This window comes from Epinephelus lanceolatus, chromosome 6 (assembly GCF_041903045.1).
Source record: "Epinephelus lanceolatus isolate andai-2023 chromosome 6, ASM4190304v1, whole genome shotgun sequence".
Classification (NCBI taxonomy): domain Eukaryota; kingdom Metazoa; phylum Chordata; class Actinopteri; order Perciformes; family Serranidae; genus Epinephelus; species Epinephelus lanceolatus.
Window position 1 is genome coordinate 29815621 of NC_135739.1, and position 27208 is coordinate 29842828.

General features: G+C 40.3%; 1 protein-coding gene across 2 annotated transcripts in view; it reads right to left on the reverse strand.

Moving 5' to 3' along the window:
- Positions 1 to 22243: 22243 nt before the first annotated feature.
- Positions 22244 to 27208, reverse strand: part of lepr (leptin receptor) — a 56209-nt gene continuing 51244 nt past the window's right edge. For both annotated transcript variants that reach the window (XM_033622224.2, XM_033622223.2), the window contains exons 18-22: positions 25470 to 25676; positions 25263 to 25346; positions 25086 to 25179; positions 24646 to 24721; positions 22244 to 24395 (exon numbers count right to left, since the gene is read on the reverse strand). In XM_033622224.2, coding sequence (XP_033478115.2) covers positions 23424 to 24395; positions 24646 to 24721; positions 25086 to 25179; positions 25263 to 25346; positions 25470 to 25676 — 1433 coding nt within the window. In that variant the 3' untranslated portion in view covers positions 22244 to 23423. The remainder of the gene's footprint in view (positions 24396 to 24645; positions 24722 to 25085; positions 25180 to 25262; positions 25347 to 25469; positions 25677 to 27208) is intronic.

Here is a 27208-nt window from a genome sequence, read left to right on the forward strand (position 1 = left end):
GGCCGGTCTCTGACATGCCAAACAGGGTTGGAGAAACACTGATTTGTAAAGTGAAACTGCTTTATTCAGTATTTTTACCGCTTTTTACGAATAATCAACTGACCTGTATGTTTTGGAGAGGAGGAGACCTCTGCAGATAATTTGCCTCCCGGTAAAAACTTCCTGAAAATGAACACTGAACTGTAACCAGGAGGAGTTTCAGCTTGTCACTATCTGCAGTCCTCACTGCTTAACCCCCCTAAATCTGACACACTGGACCTTTAAAATGAACTGGTTGGTGGAATTTTTTTTTAACCCTTGGACAGAGCCAAGCCAGTTGTTTCCAGACAGCAACTTCTGGGGCTGAAAAATGAAGCCAACATGGAGGTGCAAAAACTGCAGTTCATTGAATGGCCACTTGAGGCAGGCTCCAGAAGGCAATTGATCATCAAAGAGGCTTGTGTTAAAATGCCCAACTTTACAGCAGAAATAAACATGTTAAAGGGGCAACAAGCAGAGATTCATCATTTCTAGATTGAAGGAATTAAAAAATCGCTATGTGAAGAACTAGACGTGTAATTTCATCTGGAGTATAGCATGACGTCACACACCCTCTCTCTGTGTTGATCTCCAGCCCATTGTTTACAAGCCGGTCCGGCTGCGCCTTCATGTACGTTCATGTGAATTGCCGCCTCCTCCCTCCTTTCGGAGCCCTTGGCCCTCCCTCCCTGTAAAAAGCTACAGCCAGTGAGCAATGGCAGCGCGTATTTTCAAAGCGAAATGTCAGAGAGCGGAATGAAACGTTCACCTGAAGACGACTAGGATCTGACATTACCTCTAAAGAAACAACGGTCGTTGGCGAAGAAGTTGTCGGATAAAGAAAGGGACAGAACCCGGATTAACATTAGCCTTGCATTTCCAAGGTGGAGTGCACTGCGAGAGCTAAAGGGGCTACAATCTGACTCGGAGCTAGCTCTTCTTCTCCTGGACAGGTAACGTTAAGTAACAACATAAAGTCTAATGTCTGTTTTAATTAGTGTTACAGTAACGTTAGGCAGATGTCGCTATGTCGATTCAATTAAATTTAATGTTAGAATCGTAGCATGGGTTAATGTCTGGAGCTTGAGTTATTAGCGGCTCTGTCCCAGCAATGGGTCAGGCGTTACGGTTGTGTTAGGTGAGTAGCCCGGGCAGCCCAGCTAACATTTGCAATTAGCATTGTAAAATGGTGGGGTGGAGAGCAGAGGTAGAGGGAGGTGTGGGTCATGACACACTTTGTTTTGGTCTACAGGCAGTGCACAACAACAAACCTAGCGGTGAAACGATTTCGCTTTTTGCCCCTTTAACAGTGTGGTACAAAAAATATTTTTTGTCTCTATAGCTTATTTTCCCCTTTCCCCCTTTATTTTTGCATAATTGACAGACTGTCTACCAACGGAGTCCTCAGCTTCTGAGACAGATCCACCCCTTGTTCCTTCACAGTGCTAGCCTCTCGGTCACCTCTGGCTAGTCACTTCTGGCTCCAAAAAACCAAGATGGTGACAACCAAAATGCTGAAGTCGAGGCTTCAAAATGTGAGTCCACAAACCAATGGTTAGCGTCATGGTAATGCATCCATTATTTTATATAGTCTGGTTGTTTCCTCCCGCTCCTCGTCTTAATGCTAAGCTATCTGCTGATTCAAGCTTCATATTTAACAGACAAAAAGAGTGGTATTGATCCTCTCATCTAACTCTTAGCAAGAGAGCAAATAGGCATGCGGTATTTCCCAACAATTATACAAAAAATGTTAGTTAATTAGAATAGATGAGCAACAGATTATATGTCTAAGTGCTTGTGGAAAAAAAACTTGACAATATACATTTCTAAAAAACATGAAAGAATGTAAAAGATGTTCAATTCTCTAATTGTTGTCAATTATTAATTAACATTCAGCAGATAGTGATGGTATCAGTTCCAATAAAACACAACACACCATAAACAAACTTGGAGCATAGATCCAATGAAAACATATCTGCTTCTTCAGACCTCTTCCATTCTGTCAGCCATCCAATCAGGTTAAGGATAATGGTTATAATGAGCCACAGACTGCAGCCACACAGTACCACTAATCTCCTAAGAACCCCTCACTGTCTTGACAGCAACCATTCAAAATAGTTTGAGTCTTCCCAAACTGGAAAGAAAACACCACAGGCCCTCCTCCCCTTGGCCTCAGTGTGGTGTGAGGGGAAACCACAGATCAAGTGTTGTCTTTTGACCAAAAATCTCCACAGCGGGCACAAATAAAGATTTTCAAGGCATGAGTCAGTAAAAAAAAAAAAAAAAAAACTACACGAGACAAAAAAGAATGATGTTGAAATAGCGACAGAAGATTGGAGTTTAAAATACAAAGCACACACAGAGCAGAAGAGCGTAGCGTCTCGAATCATTGGGAAAGGTGTGCTGTTATAGAGCGAGTCACATTCCTGTTTTCATTTCATGGTTCAGTATCAAGTGGATAAAGAAGCCTGGCCAAAAGAGAAAAGGAGTATGAGTTCACTAAGTTGAACTTTACTGAAGCAGATGAAAAACAATTTGATGTGGACTTCATGAACATCAATCCAGGGATCCAAGATTTCAACTTCATGGTCTGTGACCTCAGTGGACTTGAGGAAAATCATCTCACATGACTCCAGCTATGGTATGAAGAATGCAATAGTGTTAGGAGAGGTTAAAGAGACAAAGTGATACAGAGAACTACTGACCCACTCAGCGCCTGAGGTTCACCAGTTTAGTCCTATTTAGTGAAAACCAAGATAATTATAGAGGCGAGTTACTTTAAATACTGAGTACGTCTCTTGTTTATGCTCTCAATGAGTCATGACTCCAAGGAAGGGATGAGGTCATCTGTGTTGTTTAAATATTTAATCTTCAACTAAAAAGTTTAACACCTCTTCAGCAAAGAAGCATTGGAACAATCCAACCTGTCTTTCCTCTATATTTCATATTATAAGGTCAGAAAACCATCTTATGTAAATCTTAATCTCATGTAATGGTTTGCTTTACATATCTTACGAATTTAGCGAATTAGCGCCCCACAAATGATCAAATTGCGTACCTAATGTAAAGTAACGTTGTTGACATAAAGTTACAGAAGTTAGGTTTAGGCAAGTAAAGTTGTTGTGGTTAAGTTTAGGAGAAGAAACATGGAAACAAATTACCTTAAATTGACTCATACTTCACTTGATGTTCACACAGTTCTGAACATTAGTGTCCTGGGGAAAGTTAGTTTTTTTGTGACCCATCCACGACCCCAACTTGCCTCCTTCCTCACTCCTGTCACATGGTCACATGATGCGGCTTTCCCAAACCTTATTCACAAAATATACTGGTTATGATTAACTAAGATACGTCCAAGTTTAAGTGCATTACTTTAAATGGGAAAATGTATTAAGCATGCTTAAGAACAGCCTGTTTTAACCCTGCTATAACATATTTTTGGGTACTTGGGGGCAGCAGAAACAAACAAAATGCAACACTGACATATTATCACCTTCTAAGCTGATATGGTGCATGTGTTAAAACATATTCATTTCAGTCATCAGTCCTGTTTTATGCTATTTGGTGGATGTAAATCCAATATTTACTTTCTTTTATCTCTGTTTTTGGTCTCTACCAGCTCCTGAGGGAAATATGTGGAGCCAGCTGCACAAAACACCTCAAGTTTTTTCCTTAAGAATGACACTTATGACTTAATTTTTCCCACACTGAGGGACTTAGTTAAGGGTGTTGCACAGAACCTCTGAGAAGGTTTCCTTAGTTAAGTAAAATGTCAAGGCATTTACTGCACAGAAAAATTTTACAGTGGTTAAATACACTTTCCATGATAACCATTTGTTTGTTTGCGCTCAACCTTGTGATACCTTAACTCTTTTGTGCAACTGTGTATCCAACTTTAAGGGATTCCTTAAGTATAAGACCAAGATGAGGAGACAACCTTTAATACTTAACTGAATATTTTAAGGAAACCTGAAGAAGAAGATATGTGTTTTGTGAACACATTCTCACACCGACCTTGTCACATATTGTGCAAGGTACTCTGGGTGTGTTGGTTGTTGACACTCTAGGATGCCATGTCAAGTTCTGCCTGTTTCATTTTTAAACTTCTGTTTTTACAGGAAATTTACTGTTTACATACAGTCTCTTTAAGAATAAACACACTATGTCAGTAAGTGAATTGTCAGGTTTTTTTTCCCTCCAACAACTAACGCACATGGTTGGGTTTTGGCAACAAAAGCACGTGGTTGGGTTTAGGAAAAAAGAACAGGGTTTGGCTTTATAATCCTACGGGATGTGAACACCATCTTGGGTGAAGGCCAGTGTTTGTTGGACCCACCCACATCCACCACCCCTCCCACCCGCCCTGCTTGGACTTTCAATGCCTCAACTTTCGTTCTTTTCCCGCCACGTTTCCCCTGACATCTCCAAGCAGCATATAACTAAAAGGGTGACCGGCTGTGTATCATGCCGACCTTAAAGCATGGCTTTTTTCATCAGTGTCTGACGCTGCAAGTCACTGCCCAACCTCAATATTTCGCCAACATCTGAGTGAGACCAGGTTGGTTTTGTGTAGCTGATTTTATTTTAAGAAAGCCTTAACACGAACTCTAAGGAAAATCTTACTGTCAGGTGTTTTGTGCAACAGCCCCTGAATCTTTAGCTGCTAAATGCTCCACTGTGTTCACCAGCTAGTCACTAACTGTGTCTGTCTGCTATTTGGTGCTGAGTAAGACGTGTACAGATGTTGTTTAAAGCTTTTCAGCTGAAAACAGAGCTATGAAAGTGGTGAGAGTGAACCACAACAGTGAAGCCAGCAGCTAAAAAATGAGCTGAAACGTGATGCAAAGCTTGTAAAGCTGAGAGGAGCTGCAGATTTATGTGATAATTTTCTGCAGGTTTATAACTACAAGCAGGCCTTTTATTATTGTTTTCACATTGTCATTTCATACGCTCTATTATAAAAGTGGCTGCTTCAGATTAGCTGACCACCTTCTTGACTACTGCATCATACATTTTGCTTTGGTATATAACAGGAAATTCTTCATGCCCTCACGATAACTAATTTCATAGATTTATTCACCACTGACTACAATGAAGTTATTTCTGCGCAATTCAGGCTTTTTTGCTAAAAATGAGTGCAGATTTATAATGTCAGCACTCTCTCTTTGCTACACTCTCACACTGTAGCTTCATGATTTTATTGCCATCATTTCCTCCTCCCCCTCACATCAACAACTACTTGGATCCTGTGACAGTTTGTTAGGACGTTCCCAGACAGAGGAATGTGCCATGAGCGGATTGCTACTTGCTACTGTCTTGTGTTTTTACTCCAGAGGTCCCCAGGCTCTATGGGACGCTGAGGGAAACAAACAAAGGGGCAGATCTAGGCCGCGGTGTTCCCACCGAGTGACGTGATCTAACGTGGGTCAAGGTCAGCAGAGGCTAGGCTATTTGGGAACGGTTGTTGGGAGTTTCCAATGGCTACTCGAAGATTTTGCGGTGAAGTAACTCATAACATGGTTGAGGACGAAGCCATCTGTTTTGTGTTAGAGTGACTGCGTGTGCATGTGCGTGTGTGCATGTTTGTGTGTGTGTGTTGTTTTTTTCAGCAGGATTCCCCCGTTGCAGCATGCGAGTTGTTGTCACTGAGGGCATTTTGTGTTCACTGCTACAAGATTTAAACAGGTTTTTGATTTAAACATGTTTTCAGGCAGATGTCACCAGTGTCAAGTGTCTCAGCAGCGAACTAACGGTTGGACAAGTCACAGCAAATTAAAATAAAAAATACATGGGAAAAAAAGATGATATGAAACTGACAATTCAACCCAAGGTTATATCACTTCCAGTCTGTTTGAAGACTGAATGGAGTATTGACCGTGTAATCCCTGACCAAGGAGTCAAGACTCTTGATTCATTCTTATTCCACTTGAGTGGTCGATATAACATTGAGGTCCTTGTGTTGTCAGATCAAACAGACCTGTTCAAGAATACAGTATAGAGGAGGCATACAGAATAGTTCAGCAGAGACAAAAATAATACAAAAGGACTATTCTAAGCTGCACTTTCCTCAGGTTTTATCATATCTATCCACTGTTACTGGGTTAAAATGTGAATTTATTAATATTTTTTAATGTGAGACACACTTAGTAATATCTACCAAACCACACCAAATGTAATAACAGTAGTTAATATATGCATTTTCACTGTGTCTAATCAAAAGGGTATAATGCAATTACCAAATGATGGCGTGAGATGGGGTGTTGTGGTGGTCTCTCCCATTTCCTGTCATGTCTAAACTGTCTGCTATCAGAATAAAGGCAAGAATTCCCTAGAATATAACAAATCCAGGTGATGCAGATGACTTGTACAGTATGTCTTTGTATGGTTACTGTACAGTATGTCTTGGGAAGAGAGTCAGCAAACAGAATTGGCAGCTGGATTGCGATTAATTTAAATAAGAAAACAAGCACACAGAATGGGATTTTACCGTAGCACATAAATTGTGAGGGACTGAAAAAACAAGATCTTTAGAACAAAATATCTGAATGACGAGAACCCTTTGCATGTCAGGTTGTAGGACTAGAGAATCCTTATAATGATGTTCAGATGTAATGTGTGTTTTTAGTTTTCCTGTTGTCAGAGATGTTGGTGATTTCCATTTAAATCAAGTTCCTTTATCATACACCTTAAAATATTGTAAAAGGATTTACTTAAAAAACACTTTAACACATCATATATAAACACATCTTGATTAGACATTTAAGTATTTTTTTAGGGAGTTGTGTGCCTTTACTTGAGAGGAAAATGAGAACATTATCAGGAGGAAATGAGCCGAGGAGGATGCCATCCTAACACTGTAGACTTTGGTATGCATCTTAAAGTGGAAATACACTTTGTGTGACGGCTATAGAATCTGTGCAGTTCTACCTGCCACCAGGTATGATCTCCCAGGAAAATGAAGGCTTAATTTATGGCACAAAGGACATCTGACAATCACTGAGCAACCAAAACAGGAAGAGAATAGCACATTTGTTTTCCCTAGTAGCTAATGGTAGACATCCCCAGTTACCAAGTGTTTGCCATGTGTTTGCATTTACTATTCCTAATGTCGGATGGAGGAACAACTGAAACAACTGTGAGAACTGTAGTTGCAAAGCCCTGAGGACAACAGAAAGCAATCAGTTGTCTTTGCGACAGTGGCACCAACAATAATACCACTTGGAAATCCAATAGCATGAAAGCTGTGTGTTTCCACTTAAACCACCACGATGGCCCAAAAGTTTTCTAAGAGTGTTGTTATGACTAAATGCTGATTTTTTATCTGTTTATATATTTGTGCTTGTGTCTTCATTCAGATCAGAAGGAGTATCTCATGCTTCTCAATGCAATCAGTGCATTCAGCTGTGCAAGGGAGGTGCTAACACACCCTACTCAACTGGATGTCCACCCATCCAGGTGTTTTCATTGATCTTGCCTGATTAGATCTCTTTTGAGGAGGGTGCGTGACTCTTATCAGCACCTGTTAAGGCCAGACAGTTATGCTTCTGTCATTCTTAGGCTATGTAGTTCATGCTGTTTGATGAGTAGCTCCACCAAAGTTTAACCTGAACAGAGGTCTAATCAGCTAGAATAAGTGAAAATACCTGTGTGTGTTTGCAGGACTGTTACTCTAAGTGATGTATGGGCTGAGCAACACATTCTACGACCTCATTCACTCTTTGGCTTTTCTCCATACGACAGACACTTAGTAGTTTACTGTATAGTTAGCAGTAAACTGAGATTTTGGATACTTGGGAATCATTTTCCCACAATGTATCTGTATTTTGTTTGCAGAAAGTCCTGTACACACCTTCCTCTTTAAGGGCACCTAAGTGTGAATATCACACCCAAAAGAGAAAAAATGGCAGACAGTAAATATACAGCACTATGTTGTAAATAGGGAATTATTTTGGAGATAGCGACAGTGTAATCCCAAGACCTCTGATGAGGGTTTGCAGTGACCAAAAAGTTTGACTTACAGATTCAGTAAATGTCTGAAATGCAAGTTTTTCTACAATGCTGAATACTGATTATGTGATTTCTATTATTATTATTTTACTTTTCAGAAAATCAGCTTTTTTCAGGGTTTTGTTTTTACTGAGAGTTTTAGCAGGCTTAAGTATCTAAATATGTATCTGACATGACCACACCTGTGTAGTGATCAGAGCTTTCCAGTAATGCATTAAGGGAGTGCAAGACAGCATGCAGATGCTCTTCTGTACTGCTGACACAGCTCATGGAAATATCTTGCACACACACATATACATGCACAAATATGCCACCATTCATATACTCCCTCTTTAGTGCTCACATAGACATAAAAATACTTTGCAAAGATGAATGGATCCATAGTCATATGGCTCCATATCTGCACTTACTGTAACTGCACAGCCTCAGCAGCTACTTTATCTGTGGGCCAAATGAACTGTAAACATATCCAAGTAATTGTCTAAAACTGCTGCACATGTTCAAAGAGAAAATAGACTATCAGCCCCTTGGCTTAAGACCTACTTTGGTTGTTCACAGATCAAAGGAATATTTCCAGTCAGAAAATTGTGAACAAGTGCACAGAAGCCCGGGGTGTCGCCTTGCCACATGCCTGTTGCGGACCTCAAACCAATTAGGCCTTAATTGAGTGTCGGAGTAAAAGGGGGCCATTCAGCAGAGCCCCTTTCACCCTGTTAGCCAGAGACAAGCATGCTTTGTGACACACGTACTGACTGATCTGGAGGCATTTCGTTCATCCGACCCACTTATGGAAAAAGGCCGCCCCAGGTCCCTTTCAAAGATTCATGTGCATCTCACGTTTCCTCCCACAAACAAGTGGACAAATGGGTTATGCCATGCAAATGATTGGGTTAATGGTTTTGGTTGAATGTCAGTTTGTGCCCTATAAATATGTGGGCTAATGGTTCTCTCTCTGTCCTGCAAACAAGCAGAACAATGGGTCACAATCGACGAGGACGAGCTCTTTGATGGCATCATTCAATGCAAACTGCAGCGTGGATGTTTGTTTGTCACCATCAAGCTCGGGTGACCCAGTTGTACTGTCTTCAGAAAAAACAACAATGGAGAAAGGTTGTATGAGGTAATACAGTAGTCTGTAATTAGTGGGCTGAACATAACTGCAGAAGATCGGCTATTTAACAGCACTCAGATTATTAGTTGGGTCTGTTTGTGGGAGGGTAAAGAAGCTGGACCGAGATGCCAATCAAGTATTTGTGAAAGTGAAATGACCACGATGTCTAAACACTGCATTACGTGGTGGTGGCACAGTTGGGTTTAGTTCCAAACCAACTTGACTGGGTTCTTGTTTTTGGTTAAAATAACAACATTTGTTAGGTATGGGATGTAAGAATCTCATTAAGTTAAAAGAAGTCAACACTGGACATGAACAGCAGGCTCCTGGGTGAAAGTCCTGTGTTTGTTTGACCCTTCCACCACCCTGACCTCCATCCTGTGTGGGCTTCCTTGCTCTTTATACTATGAGGTCGGAAACATTGACCACCTGCTATTACTTTACATATTGCATCGTCTTTAATAAGGAGCTGGCACACAATTTTAACACAATACCTGCCACCACCATGTAATGAAGAATGTGGTGTTAAGAGGTCATTTGACATATTTCTGCAAGACCAGGTTGGTTTAAAATCCTAAAAACATTTCACCCCTTTCTATAAGTGCTGGGATTTTTCAAGAACACACAATTTTCTGCCAAAGTTAGAAAAGTTTTGGTTATTTCACATAGTATTGCTTTCGTCAACAAAAAGTATGACAAAATATCGTCGTCAACGAACCTTTCTCACCTGACGAAAACGAGACGAGATGCAACGTAAATGGTGGTCATGTGACGATAACTATAATTAAATACATAATGCAATATTGTTGACGAATAAAAACAAGACTAAATGTGGTTTACAAAATAAAACCTCTGCTAAAATGTCTCTTCATTTTCGTTGACCAAAATGAGACGAGACGAAATAATGTTATAATGTTTAGTCGCGTTATTATTAGCCTAATATTTTGCAGTATTGTGCGTCGCACTGCGCAGACAGATTACAGCCATGACGATATACAGTACAACATCACTCGCTCTCGTGTGATATTGCTTTTATACAACAGTTCAACAACAGCTTAAACAGCAATGCTGAGTAAGGAAATGTTAACAAAAGGTGATGAAATAAATTATTTAAGTATGTTATGTAGCTCCGCGAAAAGAAAACAGTTCCCCCAGTCTGTTGCCAGGCAACGTGACACACACAGCAGGAACTCACAAGCTACTTTGTATTTACATTGATCTGCAACTGTATAACTTCGTCCAGTTCGGCTGATGAAACGTTGGCAAACCTGGATGTTGGCACAGCCGGATTCAGCTTCCACTCTCCCTCATCCTCACCAGTACCTCATCAGATGATCATTGATCATTCCAGACCGTGTTCGCTTAATTTTTGCTCCTCTCCAGTTTGTCGAGGTCGGCTGATGTTACACAAACACACCTGGAGGTCTGCACAGAAGAGTCCTGGCTTTCCTTTTCCTCATCCTCTCCTGATGACCTCTCATAATTTAATTCAAATGTAATTTTGGGGAAAATATCCATCTTCTTGGTGTAACGCTATAGTGTCAGTTTGCGTCAATGTAGCGAGTGTGACAGCTGGTTAATTAACGGCTGTATTTATATTTATTACACGGCTCTATTAAATGCTGTATTCTGACTGGTCAGTCGTAGCATTCAGAGGTCTGATATTATTGTGTAATGACCGTTGCTATGTAGCCCAGCGTTGCTAGGGACGCTGCCCTGACAAGGAGATTCAGCCGTTGCCAGCAGTTTTTTTTTCTCTCCTCCCGATTTAATTTATAAATCAATACAAATCATATAATTAATCAATATTCTGTCTCAAATTATTTATTTAACTGATAATTAGCCATGTAATAAGCGGGATAATGAATAATGAGCTGGTGAATACTGGGAAAACAACTCCCTTCAGGGGAATGGAACCCCTCCGCTGCATGATTTTACTGTTACAAGTCCCAGTGACGTTATATACGTGCTATATCAGCACTCACGGAATGCCTCTCATCCAATCAAATTACTCGGTCGGAACTAACTGTTGTATAAATAAATATATATTTAGCTCTAACTGGGAGCTAATTTAGAAAAGAAAATTTTGGTTTGGTTATACTATACTAGGTACTTATACTATATTGACTGGGTATAATAGAATTGCATTACTAAAAAGAGACTAAAATACAATTTTCATTGACTAAAACTAGACTAAAATGTCATCAGTTTTCGTCGACTAAAACGAGACGAAAATAGTCATGGATTATTCTGACTAAAATAAGACTAAAATGTTCAGACTTTTAGTTGACTGAAACTTGACTAGACAAAAAAGAGTATGAACGTGACTAAAACTAATAAAAACTAAAATGACAGTTTGACACAAAGACTAGACTAAAACTAAAATTAAAACAGGCCGCCAAAAACAACACTAATTTCACATGAATAATTTCTCTATTTGTGTTTTTTTTATTGTTATTCTTGCAGGTTTGAAGTGGGCAGGAGACAAAGTGGATGTCATGTACTTCCATGTACCAGTGAGGATTTAGCAACACTTGAATCAGAATATAATAACTGTTGTTTGGCCACTATCAATCAAATCTGATTCAACCACACCAACACAGCCCCGGTGAGGCACATTAAGCGTTTAAACTTTTCAAAGCATGCTTGTCTCTTCACTCCTCTTAATCAACAGAATAGCCTACTTCCTTTTGAATAGCCACTTGACAAAACAAGTGGCTTTACAATGTCATTTCAGTCACAGAGCAACTCATAAAATATGTTATTAATATATTATAATATAATAATATGTCAAAATTTAGTTTTGAAATACATAACAAAGAACAGTAAGTGACATAGATAAACTAGGCATGCTAAAAGCTTGGCCAAAATGCCCTTTGGATTGTCCAAAGTGAAGCGTCTGTTAATGCCTGTAAAGGCAGAAAACTGAAAACTAAAACTAGCACTTTTTTTGTTTCAGCTTCACTATTATGGTTGTTACTTCTGTGGTGTCTGCCTTTGTAAGCCAGCACAGACATGAGCTGATTGTGGGCACAGACATGCAAAGAACCCCACCACCTCTCCTACACTGGGGCAAGACACACAGACTTTGTGTTGGTTTTGCATCTCTTTGTAGTCATTTAATGTCTCCTTGTGGTTGTTTTGTGTCTTTCTGAAGTAATTTTGTGTTGTTTTTGGTCATTTGTGTTGCTTTGTAGTATTGTTTTGTGTCTTTTCATAGTTGCTTTGTGTCTTTTTGTCAATTTTTTGCCCATTTTTGACATTATTCTGTGTCTCTTTTCAGTTTCTTTGTATCTCTTTGTGGTCTTTTTGTGTCTCTTTGAGGTTTGGGGGCCATGTGACACTTTGAGCCCTTGGGCCCTGGTAGGCCCGCTCAGTAATCCATCCATGAGTACAGGCAACACATCGTTATGCCTTAACAGAATAGGTTGTTTGCCAGTGACTCCCAAAACGACAGATATGACTAAATGACATATAAATGTTGGAGAGTACCAGCAACAGGTGCACGTAATAATGTAACGGGCTCAGTATTAAACACATGGTTAACATTGTACACACAAAAAGCACGTGGTTAGGTTTGAAAATAAGGTTCAAGGTTTGGGTTAAAATAAGAATATTTGTCATATCGACCTGATTCACACTGGGCATGAACACTGGTGGGTGAATGTCCTGTGGTGTTTTTGACCCATCCACCCATCCCAAACAACTCCCTGATGGATTTTCTTGCTCTTTATACTACATGACCTGACTCCCTCCTTTGCCCTTGCAGAGGTCACCGCCGAACAATAAACTTAAATATGGGTTGTAATAAGCTGCGTGAACAGACAACCAAGAATAGACCCTTTGGCTATTTTGTGGGTGAGGATGGGCTGTGTGTAGGAGAAGAGTTCAAAACATAAAAATCTCAAAAATCTTGCTTTCTCACTCATCTCTTATTTCTCTCTCACACCTGATTTGCAAAATGAAAAGCTCCCAACTATTCATGGAGTCACATCACTGGAAAATTCTTGCTCTGCAATGAAATACTGCCAGGTGTCTGATGACACAGATCATCCAACAGGCATCAAATAGCTCATATTTACAACCCTGTCTGACATAAATGGGGTGAGAGAGCAATACTGTATGTCTTCCCAAATCCTTTCAGAGGCCTCCAGCACAGAAAGGGCCTCATGAGAGGGCCCCAAGGGTCAGCACAGCTTCTGTCTACATGTTTTTTTCCCTGTCTGTTTGCTCTGCTCTGTTCCACCTGCTGCTATAAATACTTTTACCTCGTACATTTTTTCCCAAAGCCTTTCCACTGTGGTTTCTTTCATATTTTTCATTCTCTGTTTTTCCTCTCTCCCTCTCTTTGTCTCAACTTCTCCTCATGAATCTTAATGACATCGATTTCCCTACAACTGAGCTGCAGTTAAACTCAGATTACAGAGAGAGAGGCTTTTCATTTCCACGGAACCAAATCTATCCAACTCACAGCGTGCTGGGATGCCTGGCAACCAAACCAAGTTTCTCTTTTCTTACCCTCTGTTTCTTAAAAGAGGGAGCACAGCCAAAGGCAGCGTGCTCATGCAGCTCCAAACCAGCTAAGGCGGATTTTCCTCATTTCCTTTGTGGCTGTGGAGTTTTGCAGTGAACTTGCCACAATCTGACCTTTACCCCAGATGTTAAGACCTTCAAAGCTCGACGTGGATAAACATCAGTAGCTAAAGCCCTTCACGATTGCTGCGCGAATTAATGCCAGGCGATCAATGAAGGATTTACAATGTCAAGCTGCTAAGTCTTTCTCCTGACTCACATTAGCAGGGCTGATGGCAAGAGTCGGAGCATGATCAGTGACGTCGAGACAGACACCCACACTTATCATTTAGGTCAAGCTGTCAGTTTGCTGATGGCAGGGGTGGGAATTCACCATAATCACTGGAACACATGTACCACAGTAACGGTAGTGTGTTATAAATAGGCTAAATGTTTTATGGAGCGCCAGTGGATGAGAAACATGGTGACTTTTCAGCACATCTGGTTTGGTTTACACAAATTCACTGATTCTAACCATTATGTTTTGGGAGAGTGGAGAAGATTTAGGTAAATTATACATATACCAGCAATAATGGATGTTTTCATACTGTGGTGGATAACCACAGCTAACCAGTGACAACCTCTCTTGGGCTGCTGATACCATCTTGATCTTTCTCAAAGGACCACACCAGTGTGTTTCAAAGATGTAGCCGTTAAAGGAATAGTTTGGATTTTTTTTAAGTGAAGTTGTATGGGTTACTTATCCATAGTAAGTGTATAACATACAGTAGATGTTAGTCAGCATGCCCCAAGTTTGAAGAAGCAGGCTGGAGTCCGACATGGAAGCTAAGCAATCCATTGCTGTGGAGGGGGTCAACATCATAACGTATTTTAGCCACCTAAAAAAATCATTATCAGTTTAGGTGTATGCTATATTAAGCACATTTTCAGTGCTTTACTTTTTCGTCAGCTTGTTCCAATGGAGAAACAGTTAATAGCTTCAGTTCCCCATCTATGCTTTTGCCAAAGCCGCCAGACTCCGTTGACAAAAACAGCAATTTTATCTCGCTGAACACAGGGGCTACTGGTTTGGTTTGGTTTAATCAGTTAGTTTGGTTTAATCAGTTAGTTTGTGTTATCATGTGACTTTGGTGACTCCGAACTAAATCTTTGAAAAGCTGAAATCACACAATGACACAAACAACAACAACAACAACAACAACAACAACAACAACAAATGTCTGAAGCAGTTGGTAGACCAGCAGCTCATGTGTTCAGCAACGTTAAATCACTGTCTTTCTCAATGGAGTCTGGCTTTGAAGAAAGCAATGTAACAGCTTCATTTACCCATCGGAAATCACTGTCTGACAGCGAGGTAAAGCAGTGAAAATATTCTTAATATAGCCTTCATTTAAACGGATACAGATCTTTTTAGGCAGGACTTTTTCAGGCGGCTAAAATACGGTTCGCTGCTGACCCCCTCCAGAGCAGCAGATTGCTTAGCTTCCATGTCAGACTCCAGCCTGCTTCTCCAAACTGGGGGCATGCCAACTGACATCTACTGCATTAAATATACTGTCTATGGATGAGTACCCCATACAACCCCACTTCAGAAAAAAATCTGAATTATCCCTTTAAAGCTGCACTAATCAGTATTTTCACATTACCAGTTATTCAAATGACAATGTGCAATGTGAGAGGTGTCACTTGAAAGAACAGAAATATATCACTTAACTCTGCAGTTTCCCTTGGCTCTTTCTTTCCTTTTTTGGGTGCACTAATTGCTTTCCTCAACCTTATTTCCAGATGGAGCCAGCTGTTTTGGCAAAAAAAAATCTGATTAACCAATGTACATTACATGCCTCTCGTCGAATGGCAGAAAGAAAACGCTTGTGCAAAGAGTAGAAGAGCATTTAACAGTTTTAGAACTAGCAATTTCCCTCAAGGCACAGTGTATAGCAAAATCAGGGCCAAAAGGAGGGTGAATATTTATTGGATTTATCAAGTAGTCAGAAACAGAATTTCACACCATTTTGATACGGTTAAATGAATGGAAACCAGTGAATTCCTGGGATAGTAGAAAAAGCACACCCAAATACCTAGAACACAGTATAATGTTTAATTGTGTGACATAATTTGTTGTCTGTAGTTAAAACATGCAAAGCCACTGGCATGGTCATTTAAAAAGCAAAGCTTGCTTTGCAGCAGAGCTGTGAATCAGCATTTCCTTTCCACTCCTCTTCCAAACCGTCCTCTTTGCCTCCTCGGTTGTTTTCTCTTCGTTTTTCCACATCCCACCTCCTTCCTCCACAACCCAGAGGTGATTCAATCACTTCCAGATGACAACAGCATCCAGAAGATAAATCAGGCAGGACATTCAGGTTTGTTTGCAAAGAAAGTTGCAAAACCAGAGAGATATTTCCTGGGAGGTGCGGCGCTGCCTTCGCCAGATGGATGGATCCAGGCGGAGACAGGGACGAGGACCAGGGGAGAGAAAAAGATGGAGAAATAATTAAATTTAATATAATTAAGTTAAGTTCTTATTAATATAATCATGCATAGATTACTGTATGATGCCATAACACGTTTCTGTCACTTATTAGCATTTGTTTTCTTTGTCTTGTCTCGTCTCGTCTCGTCTCGTCTCGTCTCGTCGTCCTCCGCTTATCCGGCATTTGTTTTCTTTGTCATAACTACAATGAACATTTTACTTTTATAACAATGGCCATTAGAGCTTCATGGAGCTTGAAGTTGAGATGTTGATTACTTAAAGGGATAGTGCACCCAAAAATGAAAATTCAGCCATTATCTACTCAGCTATATGCCGAGGGAGACTCTGATGAAGTCCTCACATCCCTTGCAGAGATCCCAGGGGAGACGGGGTAGCAGCACAACTGCACCTAATGCAGCTTAGCAGTTAACATCCCAGATGACCATGAGGACAAAATATTCAGTGAGAAATGAGAGTTTTGTGGGAACATTTCACAGTTATGTTCTCTACTCATTAGCATCCCAAGCCTCTACAGTATAAATCTTTTTGGGTTATGGCAAAGCTCATGGCATTGTACAAAATCATTTGTGCCAGAAACATTCAGCAGCTCGTACTTCAAAAGGAACATTTAAGTTAATATGCGTAATCTTACTCTTTCACCAAAGTCACTCGTTTACCCGCTAATGAGCAAAAGCTCAGTCTTAAGAATGAGATTACTGCATTTCCCACATACTTGTATTTGTTTACGGCAAAGTGTTTGGTTGGAGCTCAATCTTTCCTCGGTGATGCTAATTTGTCACAGCTGAGAGATCAGCAGAGCACCAAAGAACTTTCACATGTGCTGCATTTCTCCTGCAGGCCGTCTTATCACACGGCCCTGCGTTAAGCTGCTAAGTTTGCGGACCAGGAAGCAGGTACTGAGGACTGGAGGAATCTGGGTCACTTGACTAGACATAGCATCACTCTGGAAGCTTGGTTTTTGATTTGGGATCCTTTTGATCGTGAGTGGGATGTAATCTTGTCTGCAAGTTAATTTGAAGCACCTGCGTGATGGCTTTTAGGTTGGGATCCTTGAAGTCATTATCACCTCACAGAAGACCTCAGCACAGAAAATTTAATCCTGAGCTCCCAAACTGTAACCATAAACACGACTTCTCCCCCTCTCTGTGGTGTTTCCATCTCTCTATTGCCATATCTAACCCCAGCGTGGCCTCTGTGCTTTCAAATCTCTCTTTTCCAAAACCAGCAGCTCTCTGCATCATCATGTCCTTCTACGGCAAATACAAGAGACCCAGCAAAGAGGGCCTTTAAGGATACAGCTCCCTCAACATCACTGAAAAAAGCTGACCTACCAAGCTCCATAAGTGGTGCTTTTCTGTCTCCTTGTGGCTGCAGAATGCAAATACATCTGTGAGACACACTGAATGATCACGGATGGATTTATACTCCTACACTCAGCCGAGGATGAAGTACCTGAAAGCTGTACTGGAGTAAAAGTAGTGACATCTTTCCAGGAAATCACTTTGGCAGAAGTTAAAGTCACCTATTAGAATAGTAACCGAATAAAAGACTGACAATATCTGATATTTACTGAACTTTAGCAATAGAAGTATTTTTATATTATTAAATGTAATAAAGTATGTAAAGTAGGTAAGTAAATTCTGTTAATAAAACAGCAAGCAGTCAGAAGTTTAAGAGTTATGGAGTTTGTCTTCTTCAAATGGACGCCACCTTAAAAATAGAGCCTACATTATATATCCAGTTTTTCCTTGCCTCCCATTCATTCATCTGTTCGTCCCTTCCTTCCTCCTTTTTTCCCCCTATTTTGTAGTAAGAAATAAAGATGCTCAGGGGAAATGTATTGGAGCAAAAATATACATTTCATTTCGGAAACATAGTGGAGTAAGTATAGAAATATTAATACTCAAGTATAGACACTCTCAAAAATACTGAATTACTGTAACAAAGTATTATTACTTAGTTACATTACGCCACTGCCTACACCCTCATAATGTCAATTTATAATGTCATATGGAGTGTATGGGCCTGTCGCTGAATTTTTAGATTAGCCACGATTTAGTTTGTTGCGTGGCTGGTTCCTTTAACATAACAGGAAACCCTTTAAAAAAATTTACTATTTCCCTGTGTACTATAAGAAAAGTCACATGTAGACAAATTTTGTCATTTACACCAAAGGGTACTTTGATTTAAACGTCTCATGAGAATGAATCAATGTTGTTAGCCTACACATTTTAGATATCTTTGTCAACTGCCACTGCGGTAAAAGTCAAGAACAGCCTTAAGTCAGATTCTCTATCTAATACACAATCAATTACATATAAAAGCTTACATTAAACTGCAGAGGGAATTTGTTCCAGTGTACAGTAGTTGGAACATCTACATGCAGTATGTTTTATATTCATTTGTTATTCATAATTTCTAATGATTAAATAATTCATGGATACTATGAAGTGACCTCTTCAGTTTTTCAGATAATGAACACCCTCTGTGAGGCTGTAAAAATGAACTGAAGCGAATGTTACACTTCTCACCAGCCACTACAATGTCATGACAGCTGGTATTGTTTTCACTTTGTGAGTCTCTCTCTCTCTGTATGTGTGTGTGTGTGTGTGTGTGTGTGTGTGTATAAGATCATGGTGAAATGTAGTTCTGGAGACATCTCTTGTTGCAAGAACTACCACAGAAACCATTTTGAGTATTTTGCCAGGAGTTTATATGTCTGTCTGTCTATCTGTGGACAGAATTTGTCAGTATATCAACTTTGCCGTGCAAGATGTAGTCAATTAATGTATTTTACAGGTGTGTAGCTGAGATCAAAGTGAATGCCGAAGCAAGGGGGCCAGAATTGCCTCCCCACCCCCACTTTATGCCCTTGACAGACATTCACTTAAAGTCATCCATAGTTTCTAGTTGAACGTGCAATGAAATTTTCCTTCAAGGTGCCTTTAAAACACTTCACGTGATGAAACATAATCATAATCATAATAAGATGAGTGATGATGATAATAAGATGATGCTTATTTTGTGCAGTCTACAACATTCCCACATTACTGATCCCACTGACATTCACATCCCAATCCTTGTGATCTTTTTCATTATCATTGCAAATTCAGTTACTTTTGTTCAAAAATCACTTTGCTTAATCCTTCATAATGGTGTGTCTCAGCTGTCATGGCCCAAGAGCCAGGCTGTGTCACAGACTGGGTCACAATCTTTATAATTTTTTCCAGCTACACATTACACTAAGATATGTTTCTGAAAACATTTGAAGAGAGAAATAAGCTATGCAGTAGAATAAACTTAATTCATGCTTGATCAGCTCTGCCTAGTTTGACAGTTTGACCATCGTTCACGAGCTGTGATTGACATGATTGACAGCCATCGATTCTAATGATTGCCATTAAGCAATAGACAGAACAGGAGGGAAGGGATTTTCTTTTTTTCATAGACTGTCTCATGTAATTTTTTCAAAATATAGTGACAGTTTAAGCAAATATGACACAAAGTTATTTTTCTTTAAAGTTACCAACTGTAGCTTTAATCGACAGCAGAGACTATTGTTGTTGACTTGTTCCAGACAATATGTGGGTATTATACTCTTCTTAAACCAGTGGTTCCCAACTGGTCCAGTCCAGGGGTCCATATTTCTCCTTAATCAATAGTTCAAGGACCACACACTATCATACAGTACATTCAGTGTCATGCTTGCTTTTGGTCATGTCATCGAGCTAGTTTGCTGTCTCTGTCAAGTAGCTGTTCCTGAGTCACTGTCTTTACAGCAAGAAACAGCACATCAAAATAAAAGCTCTGTCTAGAAATTCACTTTGCTTTCTTTACAAACTTTGCAAGTTTACAAGTCACTTGTTGTCCATTCAGAATGGACACATGACCTGCTTTTGGACCATGATCCATCAGTTGGGAACAACTAAATTAAGAGACAGAACTTTAATCAAGTGTCACCACACAGCATCATACTGTCAATCTGATGTATTTGCTTCTTGCAGCCACAAGGTGACAGAAGAATACTGCAGTTGAGAAGAGTTATATGCACATATGACACATGCTTTTGTGAATTCATCTACTTAACCAGCGTATAATTTCTTTCTTTTCTAAGGTTTTGAGATGATGAACATATTTTCACTACATTAAAAAAACACAACTAGCTATGATGCGAAGTAAGTATGTACAGATTAGCACTGAAATTATGTAAAGCAAATGTGTGTTGTTGTGGTTACTTATAGTAGCTTTATGGTTTATCATATCTTGCTGGTTTATGGAGTGTGGAGTGTCACATCTAAACAGAACCAGTTCACTGATCCAACAAGACCAACAAGAGGAAAGGGATGTGTTGATGAGAAAATCTTAAAATGCACTTATAAACAAAATGCTTGAGTGCTTGAAGAAAAAGGGTTGGAATCTTCAAACATGCAAAAGTGGAAACTTAAGGCTGTCATTACCGTCTGTCCTGCATCTCTCTCTCTCTCTCTCTCTCTCTCTCTCTCTCTCTCTCTCTTTCTGTCTTATTGTGTCATACGGATTACTGTTAATTTATTATGTTGATCTGTTCTGTACCACATCTATTGCACGTCTGTCTGTCCTGGAAGAGGGATCCCTCCTCAGTTGCTCTTCCTGAGGTTTCTACCGTTTTTTTCCCCCGTTAAAGGGTTTTTTTGGGGAGTTTTTCCTTATCTGCTGTGAGGGTCCAAAGGACAGAGGGATGTCGTATGCTGTAAAGCCCTGTGAGGCAAATTGTGATTTGTGATATTGGGCTTTATAAATAAAATTGATTGATTGATTGATTGATTGATTGATTGATTTAATAAAAAAACTTGAAAAGACAGTTTTCAGCCTTGCTTCATGACCCTTTTTTGTACTTTCATTTATGGGTTTGTCCTAAGTTGGTAATTGGGACAACAGGTGGGAGATAATGAGTATCATTCAGGGACTACTTCCCCAAAATTTCATAATTGTAATCAGTACTGTTGATTTGTCATCTCTCAGGAGTGGAGGCGATTTGCAAACTTTCAAGTTAATTTTTAGGCAACAATACTGTATTCTCATGTTTAAATAAAGACACTGATATCAGACCTTTTCTTTTAAAAAATACGTATTTCAAAAAAAGTTTTTGTATATATAATGACTTTATTATAATATAATGACTGTACTAAAGACACAGAGAAAGGTCCATAGTGTACCACATGAAAACAATCATCTATATACCAAAATACGATATAATAAATACTATATATGTATGTACATTGCTCTAAAAAGGGAAAAGATCTTTTTTCTCACTGTCTGTAGATTCTTTGTCATCAGATAAATCATTGACAATATAATGACCAAGATATTTATTCTCATTACACTTTAAGAGAAATGCTAAATAGAAATACTAATTATCTGTCTTCTTTACAACTGTTGTAGGCCGGCACTATATGGGCAGAAGATTACCAAATCATTTGTGTACAGTACTGTACGTCTTACTGAGTTACCAATCATCCATCCATCCATTTTCATCCGCTCTTCTGGGGCCGTTGTTGAGGACAGCAGGCTGAGCAAAGTACTTCAAACATCCCTATCCCCAGCAACGCTTTCCAGCTCCTCCAGGGCCTCCTACCAATTGGAAATGCCAAAAACACCTCTAACAGGAAGCATCCTGATCAGATGCCCGAACCACCTCAACTGGCCCCTTTTGATGCAAAGGAGCAGTGGCTCTACTCCAAGCTCCTCACCCTACCTCTACTGCTGAGCCCAGCCACCCTACAGAGAAAACTCATTTTTATAAGCTTGTATCCATGATCTCATTCTTTCTGTCACTACCCAAATTTTATGATTCTAGGTGAGGGTTGGGACGTAGAAGAAGTAGTCCCTGAATGACACCTGTTACCCTCCAGCTGACACACCCCTGAATGAAAGTACAAAAAGGATCAGACCGGTATGTCCTCTTCATTTGAAACCCTGATGTCGAAACTGGTTGTTTTTCTTTTTCAGCCATGTAACCAGTGTCGGCTGTCTGAACTCTTTCGCACACGCTTGGAGCAGTTCACTGACTGTGCCAATCCCTGTTAAACAAACCAGACGTACTCACAATAAACACTTTATTTCCACCATGAAAAATAGACAAAATATCTCAGTATACAAATAACAATTTCTGTCAACAAATATTTTCATTACTTTTCATTTTTGTCTTCCTCCGGTTTCAAAGATACATTCTTTAGTCTTTTATTTACTCCAGACAGTGTTTTTTTAATGTTAATGGCCAAACACAGAAAAAATAGATATCACATTTCTCACAAACTGTAACAAAGTCTCAAATACATTACAGCACGACGTACAAAAAGACATTCTTTGGGTTGGTGGGTGAGTTAGTGCATGCAGATGTTGTTGCGCAAGCTGATTACAAATGCAGTCAATTCTGTGCCCAAAAATCACCTGCAGTTACTCACAGACTACATCTGTTTCCTTTGTTAACTTGCATCTGATGTAGTCACACCGATAGCTTTGAAGTGACATCCAAGGTTCGCCTTCACTTCACAGTCTAATGTGCTTAGAGAAAGCCGAAACTGTGCAGATTACAGTTCTGTTCTTTCTCGCTTTCTGTGCGTTTATTTTTTACTGTTTGAACCTCCTCCATGTTTCACATGAAATGTAGCCAGCATAGTTCAGCAGAGAACGAGAGACTTCTTTACGTTGGCAGCAGATGAGTGAATGTAGGCACAGACAGCATTACCACATCTTTTTTTATTTATGCATCTAAGGTATGACCACCTGTGAAATATGCTGTATGTTGGATGTTTGAAGCCACAAGATGCCCACCACTTCTGTTACTGTCTTCCTGCTGACTAATGTACTGCTTTTAGAGTCTTCCTGCTGCTCTCTGTGAAAAACGAACTTAATTCCACCGGCCTAACCTCCAATGAAACAATTCAATTTTCTCAGCAGGTGCTCCTGCATCAGTAACTGACTGCAGAGGAGCCGTGTGGCACAGCAGAATCTGGGTTTTAAAGCCCCATAAAGAAAGAAAGAAATGCCTACAACTGAGGCTTGTGCCCATCTAACGTCTTTTCCCACAGAACACAATAGCAGCACTGATGAATATCGATTTACAATCACACATCAGTCGAGGTATTTCTTTACATTTCTCACCTCCATACCTCACTGTTTCCAAAGGAACATAATATGCAAACCCGCTTTGGTGATGCTGAAACATGACGCACTCAACAGCACAACGGATTCATTTCAATTCAAATGTGGCCTGTACAAGAGTCACTGCTGTGGTTTGCCGTCATGTGGTTGAGCTGTGAGTTGCCTCGTGTACGGAGCAGTTCTGAACTGAGGCAGGTACAGCGAGGAAAAACCACGTGTTGACGCTAACAGCAGCTCGCTCGAGTCCTCAGGGCTGAGCAAAGGGTGCAGCTCCACAGAGCAGTCCTCCCTGCTCAAAACCACATTTTTAAGTAGCTCAATATCTGTCTCTTCTTCTATCTGCTCCTTGTCTTCCTCGCTCTCCTCATCCTCCGCTGGGTAGTCCATTCCTAGATAATATAAGTCCTTCTCTTCTCTCGCCTCCTCTTCCTCATCCTCTTGCTCTGATGTTTCAGAAAGCTCCTCCACAGAGTTGTAGGAGCAGGAGCGCCGCGGGTCGTCTATCTCTCCGCCACGGCAGCTGTCTAGCTCCCACAGGCCGCCGGGGAAAGATCCAGAAATGTCTGAGTTGTTGGCAGAGAAATTGCCCTCGTCACTGGAGCTGCTGCCACTGCCATCTTTGTAGTGGAGATGTATGGGGGGCTGCTCCTGCTTCATATCGGGGAGCAGCACAGTAGCGTATGTGACTGAAGACTGAGCAGAGTTCTGAGCAGAGCTCTGAGCAGAGCTGTCAGTGCTGCCAGGCTGCTCTGCCAGTGGATCGATCAGCTGTGACTGATCTGTTGTTGGGCTCGAACTGGTTAAAGCATCTGTATCATGAGCTAAGGATGGAGCTCCACTGAGGAGCACCTCACTCTCCGTGGGCTGGGCTTGGTCGACCTCCGAGTCATACCCTGGTGGAAGGGAGATAGGTAAGGCAGTGGCTGGGTCAGGAGTCAGGGACACAAGTGGGACTTGGATTAAAGCTGTAGTCAGAGCTGAGAGATCAACTTCGTCCACTATGACGACTTTTGAAATGTTCTCAGCTGGCAGGAGCAGCGGCCAGGCTGACAGGCTCTCTGCAGGTTGAAACAGGTGGTCAAAGTTGTCAGCCTAGAAAGACGAGCAAAAACAGGTAAAGTTTTAGTTTTCAAATTATCATCTAGAAACATATTAACAAGAGAAGAAAATGTAGTCAAAGTGGTCAAGAAGGGAGACGAACTGCATATTCTCTGTTGGGAATGCAAATGAATCACATTCAAGAGCAGCCAGTGTATAAACAAGTTTCTAAACGTATGGAAATAGGGTTGATAGTGTGTTATAATTTAAGAATAAATGGCTGTACTTTCACATAAAAATTTACCTTTTTTAAGTCTAGTCCTTTGGCCCAGGAGCACTTGTTGGGGTTGGGCACATCCTTCCACACAAACCTTTTCATTCTGGAAAAAATGCAGCGGGTATTTTAGGTATTATCTCTCTGTTTCATGGCTTTTTTTACCTCCACCCACCTCCCATCAGCTAACATCAAACGAAATTACACCTTTGTGACCTGTTAAATGTCACACTCCTAATTCTTCACGGTCAGTGTCTCTGCTCCTGAAACTAGACGGCACCCCAGAGACTTCCATCATTTATCATTTCTTACAGGTGTCTGGGTAAAAAAACTAATTGGCGTACACTGATGCCGCACAATTAATATCTGGTACGAGATTAAATATATAAAAAATTGCTTTATCTGCAAGTAAGAAAACATAATGCTGTTGTAGTGTTAAAATGTTTATGCACTGAACAGGAGCCTCTTACTGGTTTTGGGTGAGGATCAGGGTGACGAACAGGACGATGGAGAGGAAGGAGATGATCATCAGCATCATGTAGGCTGCAGGATCTCCTCTGGAAGCTGTAACAGTTGGAAAAATACACATTAGACCTGTAATTAATACCAATAACATCCTTCAACACCTCAGTACTTATCCAACATACCTATAGCGTACACTGGCTCCCCTTCTCCATCAGCAAACACAGGGTACAAGTAGAAGCCACACTCCTCAGAGCCGAAGAAATCACCTGAAATGATACATCGTCACATGTTGGCTGAGTATACCTGTCTTTTCATAGTAAAACACACTGTTAACAGTTACACTGAGAAATAAACTAATGACTGAAAAGACAGAAAAGAGGTCACGTTACCTTTCAGGTAGATGGGATGGTCGGTGTAGGGCAGTCTGGCCCATGTTTCTCCAATCCGGCCTTTGTGATGATCTGAGTCCTGTTGCTTATGTGGAGACCACTGGACCACCATGAACAGAGGCACAGAGTTGTTGTCCAGCAGAGTCCAGGACAGAGACACACAGGTGCTGTTGATAACCAACACGCTGAACGAACGCACGCTGCGGCCTGCAGAGTGAGAAGACACTACATGATTACAATATGTTCAGGTCTGTTACACTTGCATGAGAAAGTAAATGCAAAATAAAATGTCCTTTCTTTCTGCATTCATTTATTTAGGATTTTCTGCTTATTTTTCTGCATGCTGTGAGCACCAACAACACAGATGTAGTGCTTCTAACGTATAAACTATAAAGCTATAAAGTTAATTTTTCCCTCTAAGCTGCAGTGATTGTTTCTTTGGCCACTTGGGGAAAGTGTAAAAAAAACTTGTGAGCACGTATTGTTTCATCTACCTTTTAGGTAGATATGACAAATGTGTGAGCAGACAGTTGCTTCTTACACATCCAGCAGACACAGAGCAACATTAGCACTCATCTGGAGTCATGTTTGTGTCCACCTAATGAATTATGTACAATATTCACTCTCCTTTCAGCTTTGCTTTGATCTTCACCAATTCCTGAGGAAAATGTCTGACTTTCTTGCCGCTAAACACTCCACTATGTTCACCTGCTAGTCACTAACTTTGCCTGTTTGTCATTTGTTGTTGGGCTTGTAGCATAGACTGTATAAAATAATAGAATAATATAAATTAGATGTAGCTACGGTGACGTCACCCATTGGTTTGTGGACTCCCGTTTTGCAGCCTCAACTATGGCATTGTGGCTGTCGCCATCTTGGTTTTATGAAGCCAGAAGTGCCATATTTGGATGAGAGGTTGGAGCTGACTCACATACTGTAGATGCCACACAGACAGCCTGTTGCTCAAATGGCCCAGCATTTAAATATGCGCAACTTAAAGCCTTGCTAAAATGTCATCATGTTTATCTCTGCTGTAAAGCCCAGGAGGTTGCCATTTGGCAGGTAGTGCATATGCACAGAGGATTGTTTTGTTTTTGTTTTTTTTAAATGAAAAGTAACTCCCTTCTACATAACAACAAACTTACAGTGTGAGTGAATCAAATCAGGAAAGTACTGGGCTGGAAACTTTGTGCTCAAAGACGCTTAAGGTCTCTGTAGAACTAACTGTAGGGCCAGATGCTAATTACCTGTGAGTTTGACGCCTTTGACATACATATAGTCATTGTGCATCATTGCTGACATAAAGATATGGATTACTGCCACTTTAAAAAGACGAAGGAAAAACCTGAATAAACCACTGCAGAGCTACATAATCATAAATCATGAATGATAAGTAGCTGTACGGCCCTTTAATGTCAGCATCAGTTGTTTAGCTTTAGTTTAGCTGCTAATAACACTAAAAAACATTTTGTCTGAATACTTAAGGGAAAATGTCTCAAAAACAGCTTTCTTGTAAAACAAATAATAATAACAGACCACCGCCATGGGAAAGCATTTTGATTCTGCCAGTTAGCAGTTTAATGAAAATACTTTCCCCTGAATTATAAGTAATGGGGGAAAGGGACACAACTGTCTCACACACACACACACACACACACACACACACACACACACACACACACACATACACTCAACCCCCTGTCTTACACTGCAAACAGTCATTTTAAATAACTTCTGTT